The 13,817-nt window shown below is 40.8% G+C and overlaps 1 protein-coding gene across 1 annotated transcript in view; it reads left to right on the top strand.

The window, feature by feature from the left end:
* vwa8 (von Willebrand factor A domain containing 8) overlaps positions 1 to 13,817 on the top strand; it is a 166,877-nt gene that overhangs the window by 66,542 nt on the left and 86,518 nt on the right. The window contains exons 20-22 of the mRNA XM_051708491.1: positions 702 to 773; positions 4,339 to 4,415; positions 5,857 to 5,932. Coding sequence (XP_051564451.1) covers positions 702 to 773; positions 4,339 to 4,415; positions 5,857 to 5,932 — 225 coding nt within the window. The remainder of the gene's footprint in view (positions 1 to 701; positions 774 to 4,338; positions 4,416 to 5,856; positions 5,933 to 13,817) is intronic.

The raw sequence follows: 13,817 nt of genomic DNA, 5'->3' as shown, positions 1-13,817 counted from the left end.
TATGCTCTATTAACGGTAAATGCCTTAATCGTGATTAAGAAAAAACAACGCATTAAACTAAATTAATCACATGGGTTTACGTGTTATTCTGACAGCTTACTTCAAATATTTATTCCTTTTTTTTTTCTCCCCTTTTCTCCCCAATTTGGAATGCCCAATTCCCAATGCACTCTAAATCCTCGTGGTGGCGTAGTGACTTGCCACATTTCGGGTGGCAGAGGATGAATCTCAGTTGCCTCTGCGTCTGAGACCGTCAATCCACGCATCTTATCACGTGGCTTGTTGAGCGCGTTACCGCGGAGATGTAGCACGTGTGGACGCCCACGCAGTTCTCCGCGGCATCCACGCACAACTCACCATGCGCCCCACCGAGAGCGAACCACATTATAGGAAACACAAGGAGGTTACCCCGTGTGACTCTACCCTCCCTAGCAACCGGGCCAATTTGGTTGCTTAGGAGACCTGGCTGGAGTCACTCAGCGCGCCCTGGATTCGACTCCAGGGGTGGTAGTCAGCGTCAATACTCGCTGAGCTACCCAGGCCCCATCAAATATTTATTCTTCATTTTACTGCGTAATATTTCTTTGTTCTAAATGTTTTATAAATCCTAACACTTAAAGTATATTTCCAGGCTTAAATGAAAGAGAAAAGTCCTGGATGCTGTTCTGATTGTAAAATGCACTTTGTCTGTTCGTTCGCAGCACATGATGGTAATGCAGGACATGCTGAAGGACTTCCTGTTGGGGGAACACCTGCTTCTGGTGGGGAACCAGGTAATTGAGGATTCCCATGGCTAGCACTGCAGTCTGCAGAGAGGTCTGTCTACTCCATTAATGAGATGTACAGTAAACTTGCCCAGAGCAGTGGCGTCACGCCATGAAGCACAGCTGTGCTTGTAAAGTATCTGCACACCATCTAAAGGACAGAGTGAACAAGAACTCAGTTTGCCCTACAGCACCCAGGCGCTCGCCTACTCACTTTATTCAACACCTGAGGGTGTTCTGGATTTGTGTATGGAAAGAGAGTGGGCATGCTGACTGCTGTCACTTTAGTTTAGAGAAGTTGATTGATTGACACGTAAACATGTGCTGGAGATACAACTGAAATACCACTGGAAATAGTAGACATGTGAATAAATGCTTTCTTGTTTTTACATTTAAAAGGGTGATAATTATTGTGTCATTTACTCACCCTCTTGCCTCATGCTGTGAATAAGGCCTTATATTTTGGTCTGTTTCTCACCCAAAGCTATTTTATTGCTTCAGAAGTCATGGATTAAACCACTCAAGTCACAAAACAAAAACACATCATACATCCTTCAAAATGTCTTTGTTCGTGTTCAGCAGAAGAGAGAAAGTCATATGAGTTGATGGCATGAGTGTGAGTAAATGATGAGAGAATTTTCAGTTTTGGCTGAACTATCCCTTTAAAATCAACATAAAACCCCATTCGCAACCCATTTTACTTCTGTAATGTGACATACACTATATTGCCAAAAGTATTCACTCATCTGCCTTTAGACGCATATGAACTTAAGTGACATCCCATTCTTAATCCATAGGGTTTAATATGACGTCGGCCCACCCTTTGCAGCTATAACAGCTTCAACTCTTCTGGGAAGGCTTTCCACAAGGTTTAGGAGTGTGTTTATGGGAATTTTTGACCATTCTTCCAGAAGCGCATTTGTGAGGTCAGACACTGATGTTGGATGAGAAGGCCTGGCTCGCAGTCTTCGCTCTAATTCATCCCAAAGGTGCTTTATCGGGTTGAGGTCAGGACTCTGTGCAGGTCAGTCAAGTTCTTCCACACCAAACTCGCTCATCCATGTCTTTATGGACCTTGCTTTGTGCACTGGTGCGCAGTCACGTTGGAACAGGAAGGGGCCATCCCCAAACTGTTCCTACAAAGTTGGGAGCATGGAATTGTCCAAAATCTCTTGGTATGCTGAAGCATTCAGAGTTCCTTTCACTGGAACTAAGGGGCCAAGCCCAGCTCCTGAAAAACAACCCCACACCTTAACCCCCCCTCCACCAAACTTCACAGTTGGCACAATGCAGTCAGACAAGTACCGTTCTCCTGGCAACCGCCAAACCCAGACTCGTCCATCAGATTGCCAGATGAAGAAGTGTGATTCGTCACTCCAGAGAAAGCGTCTCCACTGCTCTAGAGTCCAGTGGCGGCGTGCTTTACACCACTGCATCCGACGCTTTGCATTGCACTTGGTGATGTATGGCTTGGATGTAGCTGCTCGGCCATGGAAACCCATTCCATGAAGCTCTCTACGCACTGTTCTTGAGCTAATCTGAAGGCCACATGAACTTTGGAGGTCTGTAGCGATTGACTCTGCAGAAAGTTGGCGACCTCTGCGCACTATGTGCCTCAGCATCCGCTGACTCCGCTCTGTCATTTTACGTGGCCTACCACTTCGTGGCTGAGTTGCTGTCATTCCCAATCACTTCCACTTTGTTATAATACCACTGACAGTTGACTGTGGAATATTTAGTAGCGAGGAAATTTCACGACTGGACTTGTTGCACAGGTGGCATCCTATCACAGTACCACGCTGGAATTCACTGAGCTCCTGAGAGCGGCCCATTCTTTCACAAATGTTTGTAGAAGCAGTCTGCATGCCTAGGTGCTTCATTTTATACACCTGTGGCCATGGAAGTGATTGGAACACCTGAATTCAATTATTTGGATGGGTGAGCGAATACTTTTGGCAATATAGTGTACGTTTTATAACCAGAAATGATAAAATTGACATGCTTTATATTTTGGATAATGTTAACATGTTCCCAGTTGAAAACAAAGCATGTTTTTGACATTTAAAGGAGTAGTTTACCTAAAATAGAAATGTAATAATAATCATTTTGCACACTCGTGTCATTCCAACTCTGTTTTTTTTACTTTCCTCTGTGAAACACAAAAGGAGATGTTAGAAAGAATGTCTGAGCTTCTGTTTTCCATATAAGTAAAGTAAATGGTGGTTTATACTGCCCAGCTCCAAAAATGACAAAAAGCACCATTGAAGCATCATAAAAGTAGTCTAGAAGACTCTATAGTAGGGCTGCATGATTTAGACATAGTCATTTTGTAATTATTGAAAAATATCGCGATTGCAATTTGAAATGAGATATGATAAACAAAATATTAGTAAGTGATTCCTTTTGACCAATTTGAATAATTAAATAAGTTAAACAGTGAAGAAAAAAAAAAGGAAAAAACACTGGATTCTTCATATTCACATTACTTGTCTGTTGTGTACCTGTTTTTTTCCACTTTGTGTTAGGTTGAGACTTTAGGAGGCCCACTATTTATCATCATTATTTTTGGAATTCAGTCAACTTGAATATAGTATTATTATATGATACTGATTATTAGTATCATTATTATTATTTTTATTATTATTATACAATAGTAATATATTTTTGTAATATTATGTAGCATTACTGTCATAAAATTTTGTGCAAGTTAAGCAATGGTTCAGTTAAACCAATGAGTTTTAAACCATCAAGCTTTTATTTTGGCGACATCTGCATAAAGAGTTTGTGTGTAGCTGAGTTCACATTTACAACTGCTGTATTATGTGCTCCTCATTTTAACATCTCCTCTGTCCACAAATACCTGGTGTCATGGGCTGTATTATTTGTTTTTGTTTATTTACTTGAAGTGGCAATCATATTTGGAATGAAGCTAAAGTAAATTTAAAGTGAATCTGGATGGCTTTAAATATAATGCACTCAGCACAGGTAAGCAAACAGAACCAAACTCAGAGGGCTGTGGAGCTCAGAACAGCTCTGAAAACACTGTAATAATGCACAAATACAGTACAGACAGGACAGAGTAGCATGCACAAACTTTTAAGTGAGCAGCGCAAGCAGACTATTTATTTATTTAATTAAATCACAGCCCTTTGCGGTTAAATAATCGCACAAGGTCATATCGTGATTCTGATTTTATTTAGATTAATTGTGCAGCCCTACTCTATAGTCCAAGTCTTTTGAAGCCATACGAAACCTAGCACTGCAACACATCTAAAGTTGAAATTTTTAATTGAACACAAGTGCCAATGAGATTTGAGAGCTCCAGCGAAGGGGAAGATTATCAGCGAACAGCGCCTTAAATTTCAGTCTGTCCCACACACAAAGCTATCATATGGCTTAAAAGACTTGGAATATGGAGTTTTACAGAATACTTTATGATACTTTAATGGGGCTTTTTGGAGCTTGGCAGCATAAATCACTATTTAGAAAATAAAATGGGGAGCAGAATGACTCTAGGATGCGTAAATGACGACAAAAGATTTATATTTTTAACTTGTTCTTTCTTTGTTCACAGGGTGTTGGGAAAAACAAAATCGTTGATCGATTCTTGCATCTCATGAACAGACCGAGAGAATATCTTCAGCTTCATAGGTAAAAAAAAAAAAAAAAAAGTCCTTTGAGTTCTCCTGAAATAAAGCCGTCTATGGGAACAACACTTATTATAAGCAACTACTCTCCTGTAGTCGCATTTAGAACCTGGTTACATGGCCACACCGGGGATGACCCATATCACACTGACATCATGTGTTCTTGCGTGTGCATAGAGCTTTTTGTTGTTAGTGAATAATTAAGTAATGTAACCTTTCCGCTTGTACAACATGAATGGAACAGGAAAAAAGAGAGGACACTTTCATTTACAGCTCTCTTTGTTTATCAGAAAGATAAACATGTGGTCACAGATGCATCATAGGAGTGTGTTCCATTAGAAGGTGATCTTTCTTTTTGCAGACTCACTGAGGGCCTGAAATGAAATAAAGGTCTCCTCTCTGAGGCCCGAGTACACTATTTTAATCCCTGATAAATTAGGACACTTGTCATCAGAGGAAACTGCAACTCTTAAGTTGTACTTTTGCCTTTGAAGAACTGCTATTAAAGGAATAGTGCACCTAAAAATGAATTTTGTCATCGTTTACTCACTCTTATGTTGTTATTTTTTTTCTGTGAAGCACACAAGGACATGTTACGCATAATGTTCAAGCTAGTTTTTTCCTTACAAGGAAAATAGGTGATTTATACTGCCAAGCTCTAAAATGGACAAAAAGCACCATAAAAGTAACTTAGAAGTAGTCAATATTTTTTGTGTGCTTTATATACCAAACATGGAGCTGTTTGTCACAGTGATAAATATCCAGTCAGTTGGCCATTTGATATTCCATCTGATATTCCATCTGATATTCCATCTGATATATCGGTTTGTAGAAAAGGTATAAGATGCCATAACTTTGTTCCCACATTAATGGTACAAATTGTTCCAAATCTTCTGTGGAACATAAAAGGAGATGTTTGGCAGGAAGTTAGTCTCAGTCACCATTCACTTTCATTGTTTCGAGAAAAAAGATGCAATGAAAGTGAATGGTAACTGAGGTATTCAGTCCCTAACATTCTGCCTAACAGAATGTAAGAGATGCAGTTAGATTTCACTGTGTCTAACCCAACTATGCAGTGTATTGGTTGATGTAATCTTAAAAGTTTCTTCGTGAAAGTTAAACCAAAGTCAAACTTTCATGCATTGTGGCCTGGTTAGCAATTATGGAAATCTTAAATTAGAGCAAAGTAATCACTTTAGGGATTCTCCCACAGAGACAAGTCTCACATGTCAAATCTACACAAGAACTAGAGAGCGCTCTGTCTATCAAGCTCAATTTAGGTCAATTTACGTTATATGTAGGAACCATACATTTGAATCTACTGTATGAATGATCTCAGCCACTAGAGATATTAGCTGCGATTTAACAGTAAACGGCATCACTATTTACATGGATGAGGTTTCATGATGAAAACAGTCTAAAGCTGTGATCTGATCCTCCTACAGAGATACTACAGTCCAGACGTTAACACTGCAGCCCTCTGTGAGAGATGGAATCATTGTTTATGAAGACTCTCCACTGGTCAGTATTCCCCTCTGACATCATAGCTCTCTTCCAAAACCTAGTCAGCTGCTTATGTAGGCAACATTTTAAGGCTGATTTGTGTTAATACAAATAACATTGCTTTGTGCTTTTGAGCATTCCAACCAGCCTGGGTAGCTCAGTGGTAAAAGACGCTGGCTACCACCCCTGGAGTTCGAATCCCAGGGCGTGCTGAGTGACTTCAGCCAGGTCTCCTAAGCAACCAAATTGGCCCGGTTGCTAGGGAGGGTAGAGTCACATGGGGTAACCTCCTTGTGGTCGCTATAATGTGGTTCGTTCTCGGTGGGGCGCGTGGTGAGTTGAGCGCGGATGCCGCGGTGGATGGTGTGAAGCCTCCACACGTGCTATGTCTCCGTGGCAACGCGCTCAACAAGCCATGTGATAAGATGCACGGGTTGATGGTCTCAGACGCGGAGGCAACTGGGATTCATCCTCCGCCACCCGGATTGAGGTGCGCAACTACGCAACCACGAGGACTTAAAAAGCGCACTGGGAATTGGGCATTCCAAATTGGGTGAAAAAGGAAAAAAATAAAAAATAATCTTATGGATGTTTATAAAAAGATATTGCTTTTGTCACTTAAAGTATACCTATTATATATTATAACTTATAACAATAATAGGTAATTATTATAATATATTATATTTGTTGTAACTATATTATATATTATAAATTCTGCAGATAAAATTTGATGTTGCTTGTGTTATTATGCATTATAATCTATGGTATAACTATGAATAGGTAATTATTATAATATATTATAATTGACGTTACTATTATTTATGAGAAGTTATAACATATTATAATGTGTATTATGAGACGTTACTGATGCATTATAATGCCTTTACAATGCATTATAAATATACACAGGGTTGGGAGGGTTACTTTTAAAATGTATTCCACTACAGATTACAGAATACATGCTGCAAAATGTAATTTGTAACGTATTTCGTTAGATTACTCAAGGTCAGTAACATAATCTAAATACTTTGGATTACTTCTTCAGCACTGGCAGATTTTTTCACTTGTTTTGACTATAAAAACTCTGCCAGTACAGTAAGACAAAATACATGTTAAAAATACATTCTCTGAAAAACCTAAACATATTATGCAGTGTTGTTACTAAAACAAGATGAATCTAATTGATCTTGTTTTAAGGATTTTTAGATATTTTTACAGGAAAACAATAAAAAAATTATTATCAAGAATACAATTTTAGCCCTAATATCAAAGGTCTTACTAAAAAAAAAGAAATTATGATCCAACGTGAATTTTCTTTTTTAATTTTTTTTCTCCCCAATTTGGAATGCCCAATTCCCAATGCGCTCTAAGTCCTCGTGGTGGCGTAGTGACTCGCCTCAATCCGGGTGGCGGAGGACGAATCTCAATTGCCTCCGTGTCTGAGACCGTCAATCCACATATCTTGTCATGTGGCTTGTTGAGCGCGTTACCGCGGAGACATAGCTTGTGTGGAGGCTTCACGCTATTCTAAGCGGCATCCACACACAACTCACCACGCACCCCACAGAGAGTGAGAACCATACTTTATAGCGACCACGAGGAGGTTACCCAATGTGACTCTACCCTCCCTAGTAACTGGGCTAATTTGGTTGCTTAGGATACCTGGCTGGGGTCACTCAGCACGCCCTGGATTTGAACTCGTGACTCCATGGGTGATAGTCAGCATCAGTACTTGCTGAGCTACCCAAGCCCCCAACTTGAATTTTCTTGATAAAATAAATATGATCTTGCCTGGTAACATGTGCATGTAAAATGGCTAGAAATAGCATTTTAGCTTAGCGTAAAGCTGACAATTTACACAAGGTTTATTTCTATTTCTATTCTGCTCCAAACTTACTTCAAACTTACTTCTCTGTCTGCTCGTATGAATGTAACACATCATAAGAAAGTGTTTCACCGCTGTTCAAATGCACTTTGGATCACATCATATATATGTATAAATGTTTTCCATCTGAAAGGACTAAATATTAAATGAAACAAATGACAATAAAATGCAAAGTAATCTCTTCAGTAATCAAAATACTTTTTGAATGTAACTGTATTCTAAATACCAATGCTTTAAATTGTAACAGTAGTGGAATAGAGTTACTTATATTTTGTATTTTGAATACGTAATCCTGTTACATGTATTCCGTTACTCCCCAACCCTGAATATGGGCTTCATAGAAAGTGTTACTTTGGTCACTTATGATGTTCCATTTCAGTTAAAAGGAGTAGACATGCTCATTAGGTAGGCAGTAGAGAGCAATGCAGCTAACTAGGTTTTTCTGTGCACACCTCTATCACTTATCAGGATTTGTGTATGTGTAAGCAAGATTCACCACCTCAGTGGTTCTGTCTGTCCTGTGATCTCCTAAAAACCAGCTGTGTGAAGTATAAACTTTGCATAGTGATATTTATACATCTATCAGCAGATGGTCCAGACCACTGCTCCAGCAAGGACAAACACATTGCCAGCCAACACCCGGAGGACGCAGATGAGTGAAATGGCGTTAAAAATTAATGAATGACCTCGAGGACAGTGTGTTATAAGCCTCCATGTTGCTTGTTTCTGAAGTCTATGTGTTGTTTTGTTAGCATGATGGTGCCATTTAGACATGTTGTTTGTGAAGCAGGGTCACAGGTGTTCTCTACAAATGGCTTTTAATGATGTTCCTGCTCAATACAAGGTAGAGGAAGATGAAAAGCAGGTTGTGACTCTGAGATTTACCCCTCAATTAGCACCCAGCGGCAGCTCTCAGGGTATTAAAAACCTTGAGGCTTTGAAGCCCCTTCTGATGCCTTATCTGATATCAATGCTTCAAAATGGGCTTGCATTGTGCCGGCGCGACAGATAAAAGCAACAAGAAAACACACCTTGTTTTCCGCAAACCACCTTTCAGTTCAGGGGTGTAAATAAAAGGTGTTAATGTCACCTACATGTCAAAGGTAATGAAAACAAGCTGAATACAATTGTAATCTTCTTATATATAGGACTGTAGCCCTCTCCATTTACTCTTACAATCTTCTTTGCTTTTTTGGAATGAAGATGATCTAGAGCAACATCCAGAGAAACACTGTGTTCTAACCAGGCACAACACGATAAGTAACCAGCAACAAGCAATATGTCTGTCCACACTGAGCATAAAACTGTTTTGTGAACTCTTTTCTACACTGCGAATAACTGAAAAACATCTTGGTTACGTCAATAAATTTGGTTTCTTGAAAGTAGGGAACAAGACGCTGCATCAGTAGCTGACAATATGGAAACTCCTCCCAGGAGTGACAATCTCTGAAGCCTGTTTGGAATCATGCCAGTCTCATTGGCAGATAGCAATTGGTGCTCTGGCCCTTATGCAAGCACCATCACGAGCAACTAAACGAAGCACAGGATTTTCATCTGAAGGGAAGAGGAGCCATCTCTTGGTCCTTTAACAGCGAGAAATCAGTAGTGCAGCAAGCGTACACAGCGCCTCGTTCCCTCCTTTCAGGAAACCAAGTTTACAGTTGCAACCGAGCTCTTCCCTTTAAAGTCAATCACTTTGATGCTGCGTCAGAAGCTGAAACCATGGGAATCGTATACCATAATGCTGTGCTACTGATTCACATGAACTAGAGCAATGCCCATTAGCCTGTCCGGGTAGTGAAACATTGAGAAGAAACTCTTTCGCATCACAGTGGGAAGTGAGAGAAACACCAAGGTTAAAGATCTTCACTATATACAGTAACACTAGCCAACTGGGTAGTGAAACATTGACAGATCAACCCTCTTTCACAGTTAAAATCTGGGAAGAGAGGGAGGAAACATCCAAGTTGTAGGTGAAGCCCAGCCTGCTACCAGGCAGATGTCCTCCAAGGAAACGCCTTTAGCCCAAGCCTAGAAGGAAGCCATGCTCCTGGTGGAATGAGCTTTAACATCCATGGGGCACTGTATTTCTTATAAATTGTGAGTGTAATGGCCTTAACTGCGAAGTGAGAAACTCTTTGCTTGGAGATGGTCAAAACATTTGAGTGGCCTCCAAATCAGACAAAGTGCTGATCTGACAGCCTGAATTGACTCATTCGGTCAATATACATGCACAGTATCCTCACAGGACAGAGCATGTGCAGTCTCTTTGCCTAGTTCAACTCGAACTGAGGAGGAGAGAACACTTTTAAGGTGACAACCTGAGCTCTGAAATTGGTCAATACTTTAGGTACGCAACATTCCCTAGGCTTGAGAACCACTTTAGGCAAGTCCGGTCAAGACTCTTCTCAAGATTCTTTGACAGACAGTGCCTGAAGATCCCTAACATGTTTGACTGAAGCCAAAGTGACTAGCAGCACAGTCTTCAAGGAGAGTATGTGTAAGCTCACCATATCTAATGGCTCAAACAGGGAACCCATAAGCACATTTAACACCAGCGATAAGTCCCAGACCGGGACGGTAGCAGGGTGAGAGGGCCTCTTAGCGCCATTTAGCTCCTCGCAAAAAACATACTGACCAGAGGGTGTTTGCCCACTGACAAATCTCCCAGAGTGTTGTGCCTCTCTCCTCTTTAAGCATAGAGGAGAGAGACCTACATCCAAACGCTCTTCCAAAAAGCTGTGCGTCGTCTCCACCTGAGGTCCACCTCAGCTTCCCCAAATACCTCCCAAATCCTCTTAACTGTCTGAGAATGAAGTCTCTATTCCCCTTGTCTGACCCCCTGATGCAAGAGCAAGTCTGCCCAGCAGTTCAGGTGACCGAGGACAGGCATCGCACTTATTAACAGGAGATTAGACCTGCTCCATAAGAGAATTCGACACACCAGAGCCAACATTAGGTGTGAATGTACTCTCTGTGCGGATCAGAACATGTAAAACCCCGACACATCTGCCTAAAAAACTCACAGAGCAAAGAGGACTACCACATGTTCTATGTGATTTATGTGCCAGGTAATTCACACACCTGTCCAGGTGCCAAAGGCTGGACAACCATCGTCCAGGGCGCCCCAGCCTGAGTTGGAGGTGTCCGTTGTGACAACTTTGTGTCTGGCCACTTGGCTGAGCACAACACCCTTCTGTTAGAATGAGGGTGTTGTCCAAATAGCTAGCGCAGATATTTGCTTTGTGGGACGTTGCCCAGAAGAAGGGCGTAAGCGAACTGCTGCACTACAACTCCACCTTGCCTCAGAAAGATGTCCTTCTATGCAACAAATTGCTTCTTAGCCAACTGGAATCCCTCAGTGAAAGCATTCATGGCATCACCAAAGAGTCCCTGCTGCGACACCAGTGCATTGAGCAGAAAGGCCTTGTCCTTGTCACGTAAGGATGCTGCACTGGAGACATGCACTCTTGCTGAGTAGGCAGAACACCATGTCTTAACCAGATGTTTGTGCAGCTCTGGAAAGAACAGCACTGGGCTACGGGACTCAGAGTTGTGCCGACTCGGTAAAAACAATTCATTGAGTCGAGAACGCTCGGGCACATCAGACATAGGCCATTAGAGCTTGAGCTTCTTGACCGTGACCGAGCGAGAACCTCTAACAACTCCACATCGCAAGCCTTCCTCGCTTGGTTTTCCATCCCGCAGGGGTAAACTCCAGCGTGCTCGTCAGACGAGTGTGACCAGGGGGCTGATGTATAAAAGTTGCATATGCACAAAATGGGCATTGAAATGTGCGTACACAATTTCCCACGAACATACCGTGATTTATAAAAAAATAAACTTGCCGTAAATATGTGCGCACCGTCCGGACACTCTTCACTGTGTGTACGCACTTTTTTACTGGTGTATGTGAATTGGCAACTTCAGCTGGACAAATAATGACCTGAACAGGCTGATTATAAACTCTGATTTTCATTTAATTCACCATATTTATAATTTAAAAAAAGTATGTAGTTAAGCACTTGAATCAGAAGTAATTGTTATCTGGCCAACAGTAAGCTATATTAATTTGATGTAACTAATTTAAAAGGGAAATATTGGTTTTAGATGCGCTGTGTTTGGAGGACTTTCCCGTGTCATCATAGAGAAGGAGCATACAGTAACTAAAAATGACAGTGAAGATTTCTTAGTTTGAGATATTTTCTGTTCCCAAAGGCTATTACAGAAATCATGTACTGAGATAAGATCAGCATTTGAATAAAGATTATCTGTGAAGCGCACTTGACTCTGACTGACGTGAAATGGCTTAGTAAAACAGACAGTATAGGACAGGCAGCACTGCTGGCCACATTTGGTAGTCGAACGGACCATTGGAGAGACATGTCTCATCAGAAACAGTATTGTACAGCAATGCACATAAAATGCACATTAAATGTGCTGCCTGCTCCACTTCATCCCTTATCGCAATGAAACCCCCTTTCTAGTCTAATAAAAACATCATGAAAATTTAATTTGCCGTTCAGCTGTTTTTTGAATATAAAATACCAGTCAGATATAAAATCTTAGTAATCTGATGATATCAGACAATGCTGCACAAAGAATTTTAATAATATTAGTTTTGTTTCCAGTATTAAATATTTAACTTCTCAATAAAAACACCCTTAAAACGATTTAAAAGGTTTTCTGAGAAGCAAAATTGCTTAGGTTAGATTTAGTCTGCAACAATAAAAACATTTTGCCAAGGGATATTCAAGATATATTCTCTGAAAACAAGTTAATATCTCATTAAATAATGTTTCTCCATGGTGCAGCATCTAACCTTTGGGTACATGTGACATTTACAGTCTATATTATCTCTTATAATACAGTTTCTCGTACTGTTAAATGCAGTAATCACGTGTCTGGATGGTGAAATGCATATGGTAATTGTATGTAAATGAGGATATGCATTGAAAAATAGGTGTTATACACTTCATATTCACCGATCAACCACAACATTAAAACCACCTGCCTAATATTGTGTAGGTCCCCCTTGTGCCGCCAAAACAGCGCCAACCTGCATCCCAGAATAGCATTCTGAGATACCATTGTTCTCACCACAATTGTACAGAGCGGTTATCTGAGTTACTGTAGACTTTGTCTGTTCAAACCAGTCTGGCCATTCTCTGTTGACCTCTCTCATCAACAAGGTGTTTCCACCCGCAGAACTGCCGCTCACTGGATGTTTTTGGCACCATTTTGAGTAAATTCTAGAGACTGTTGTGTGTGAAAATCCTAGGAGATCAGCAGTTACAGAAATACTCAAACCAGCCCATCTGGTACCAACAATCCTCCATGTGATCCATGTGCAGTGCATAAAATCATGAAGACATGGGTCAAGAGCTTCAGTTAATGTTCACATCAACCATCAGAATGGGGAAAAAATGTGATCTCAGTGATTTGGACCGTGGCATGATCGTTGGTGCCAGATGGGCTGGTTTGAGTTTTTCTGTAACTGCTGATCTCCTGGGATTTTCATGCACAACAGTCTCTAGAATTTACTCAGAATATTGCCAAAAACAAAAAACATCCAGTGAGCGGCAGTTCTGTGGACGGAAATCCCTTGTTGATGAGAGAGGTCAACAGAGAATGGTCAGACTGGTTTGAACTGACAAAGTCCACAGTAACTCAGAAAACCACTCTGCACAATAGTGGTGAGATTAATAGCATCTCAGAATGCTATTCTGAGATGCGGGTTGGCACTGTTTTGCAGGCACAAGGGGGATCTACACAATATTAGGCAGGTGGTTTTAATGTTGTGGCTGATTGGTGTATGGTTATTTTGGGGACGAGATGGTGTGGGGAATGAATCACTTGTATGTATGCACAATCTTCTGCTAGCTGGGATTTATGAAGGGAACTATGCGCAGGTTCTGGTGTACGTACGGTTTTATAAATTTGAGTTTTCTTTGTGCGTACGCAAAATCTGACTTTTGTGCATATGCACACTTTTAGGAAGAAATCTAAGCAGAATTT

This window comes from Myxocyprinus asiaticus, chromosome 10 (genome assembly GCF_019703515.2).
Source record: "Myxocyprinus asiaticus isolate MX2 ecotype Aquarium Trade chromosome 10, UBuf_Myxa_2, whole genome shotgun sequence".
NCBI lineage: Eukaryota > Metazoa > Chordata > Actinopteri > Cypriniformes > Catostomidae > Myxocyprinus > Myxocyprinus asiaticus.
The sequence above is the reverse complement of the archived record's forward strand: the minus strand, read 5'-3'. Positions and strand labels throughout refer to the sequence as shown.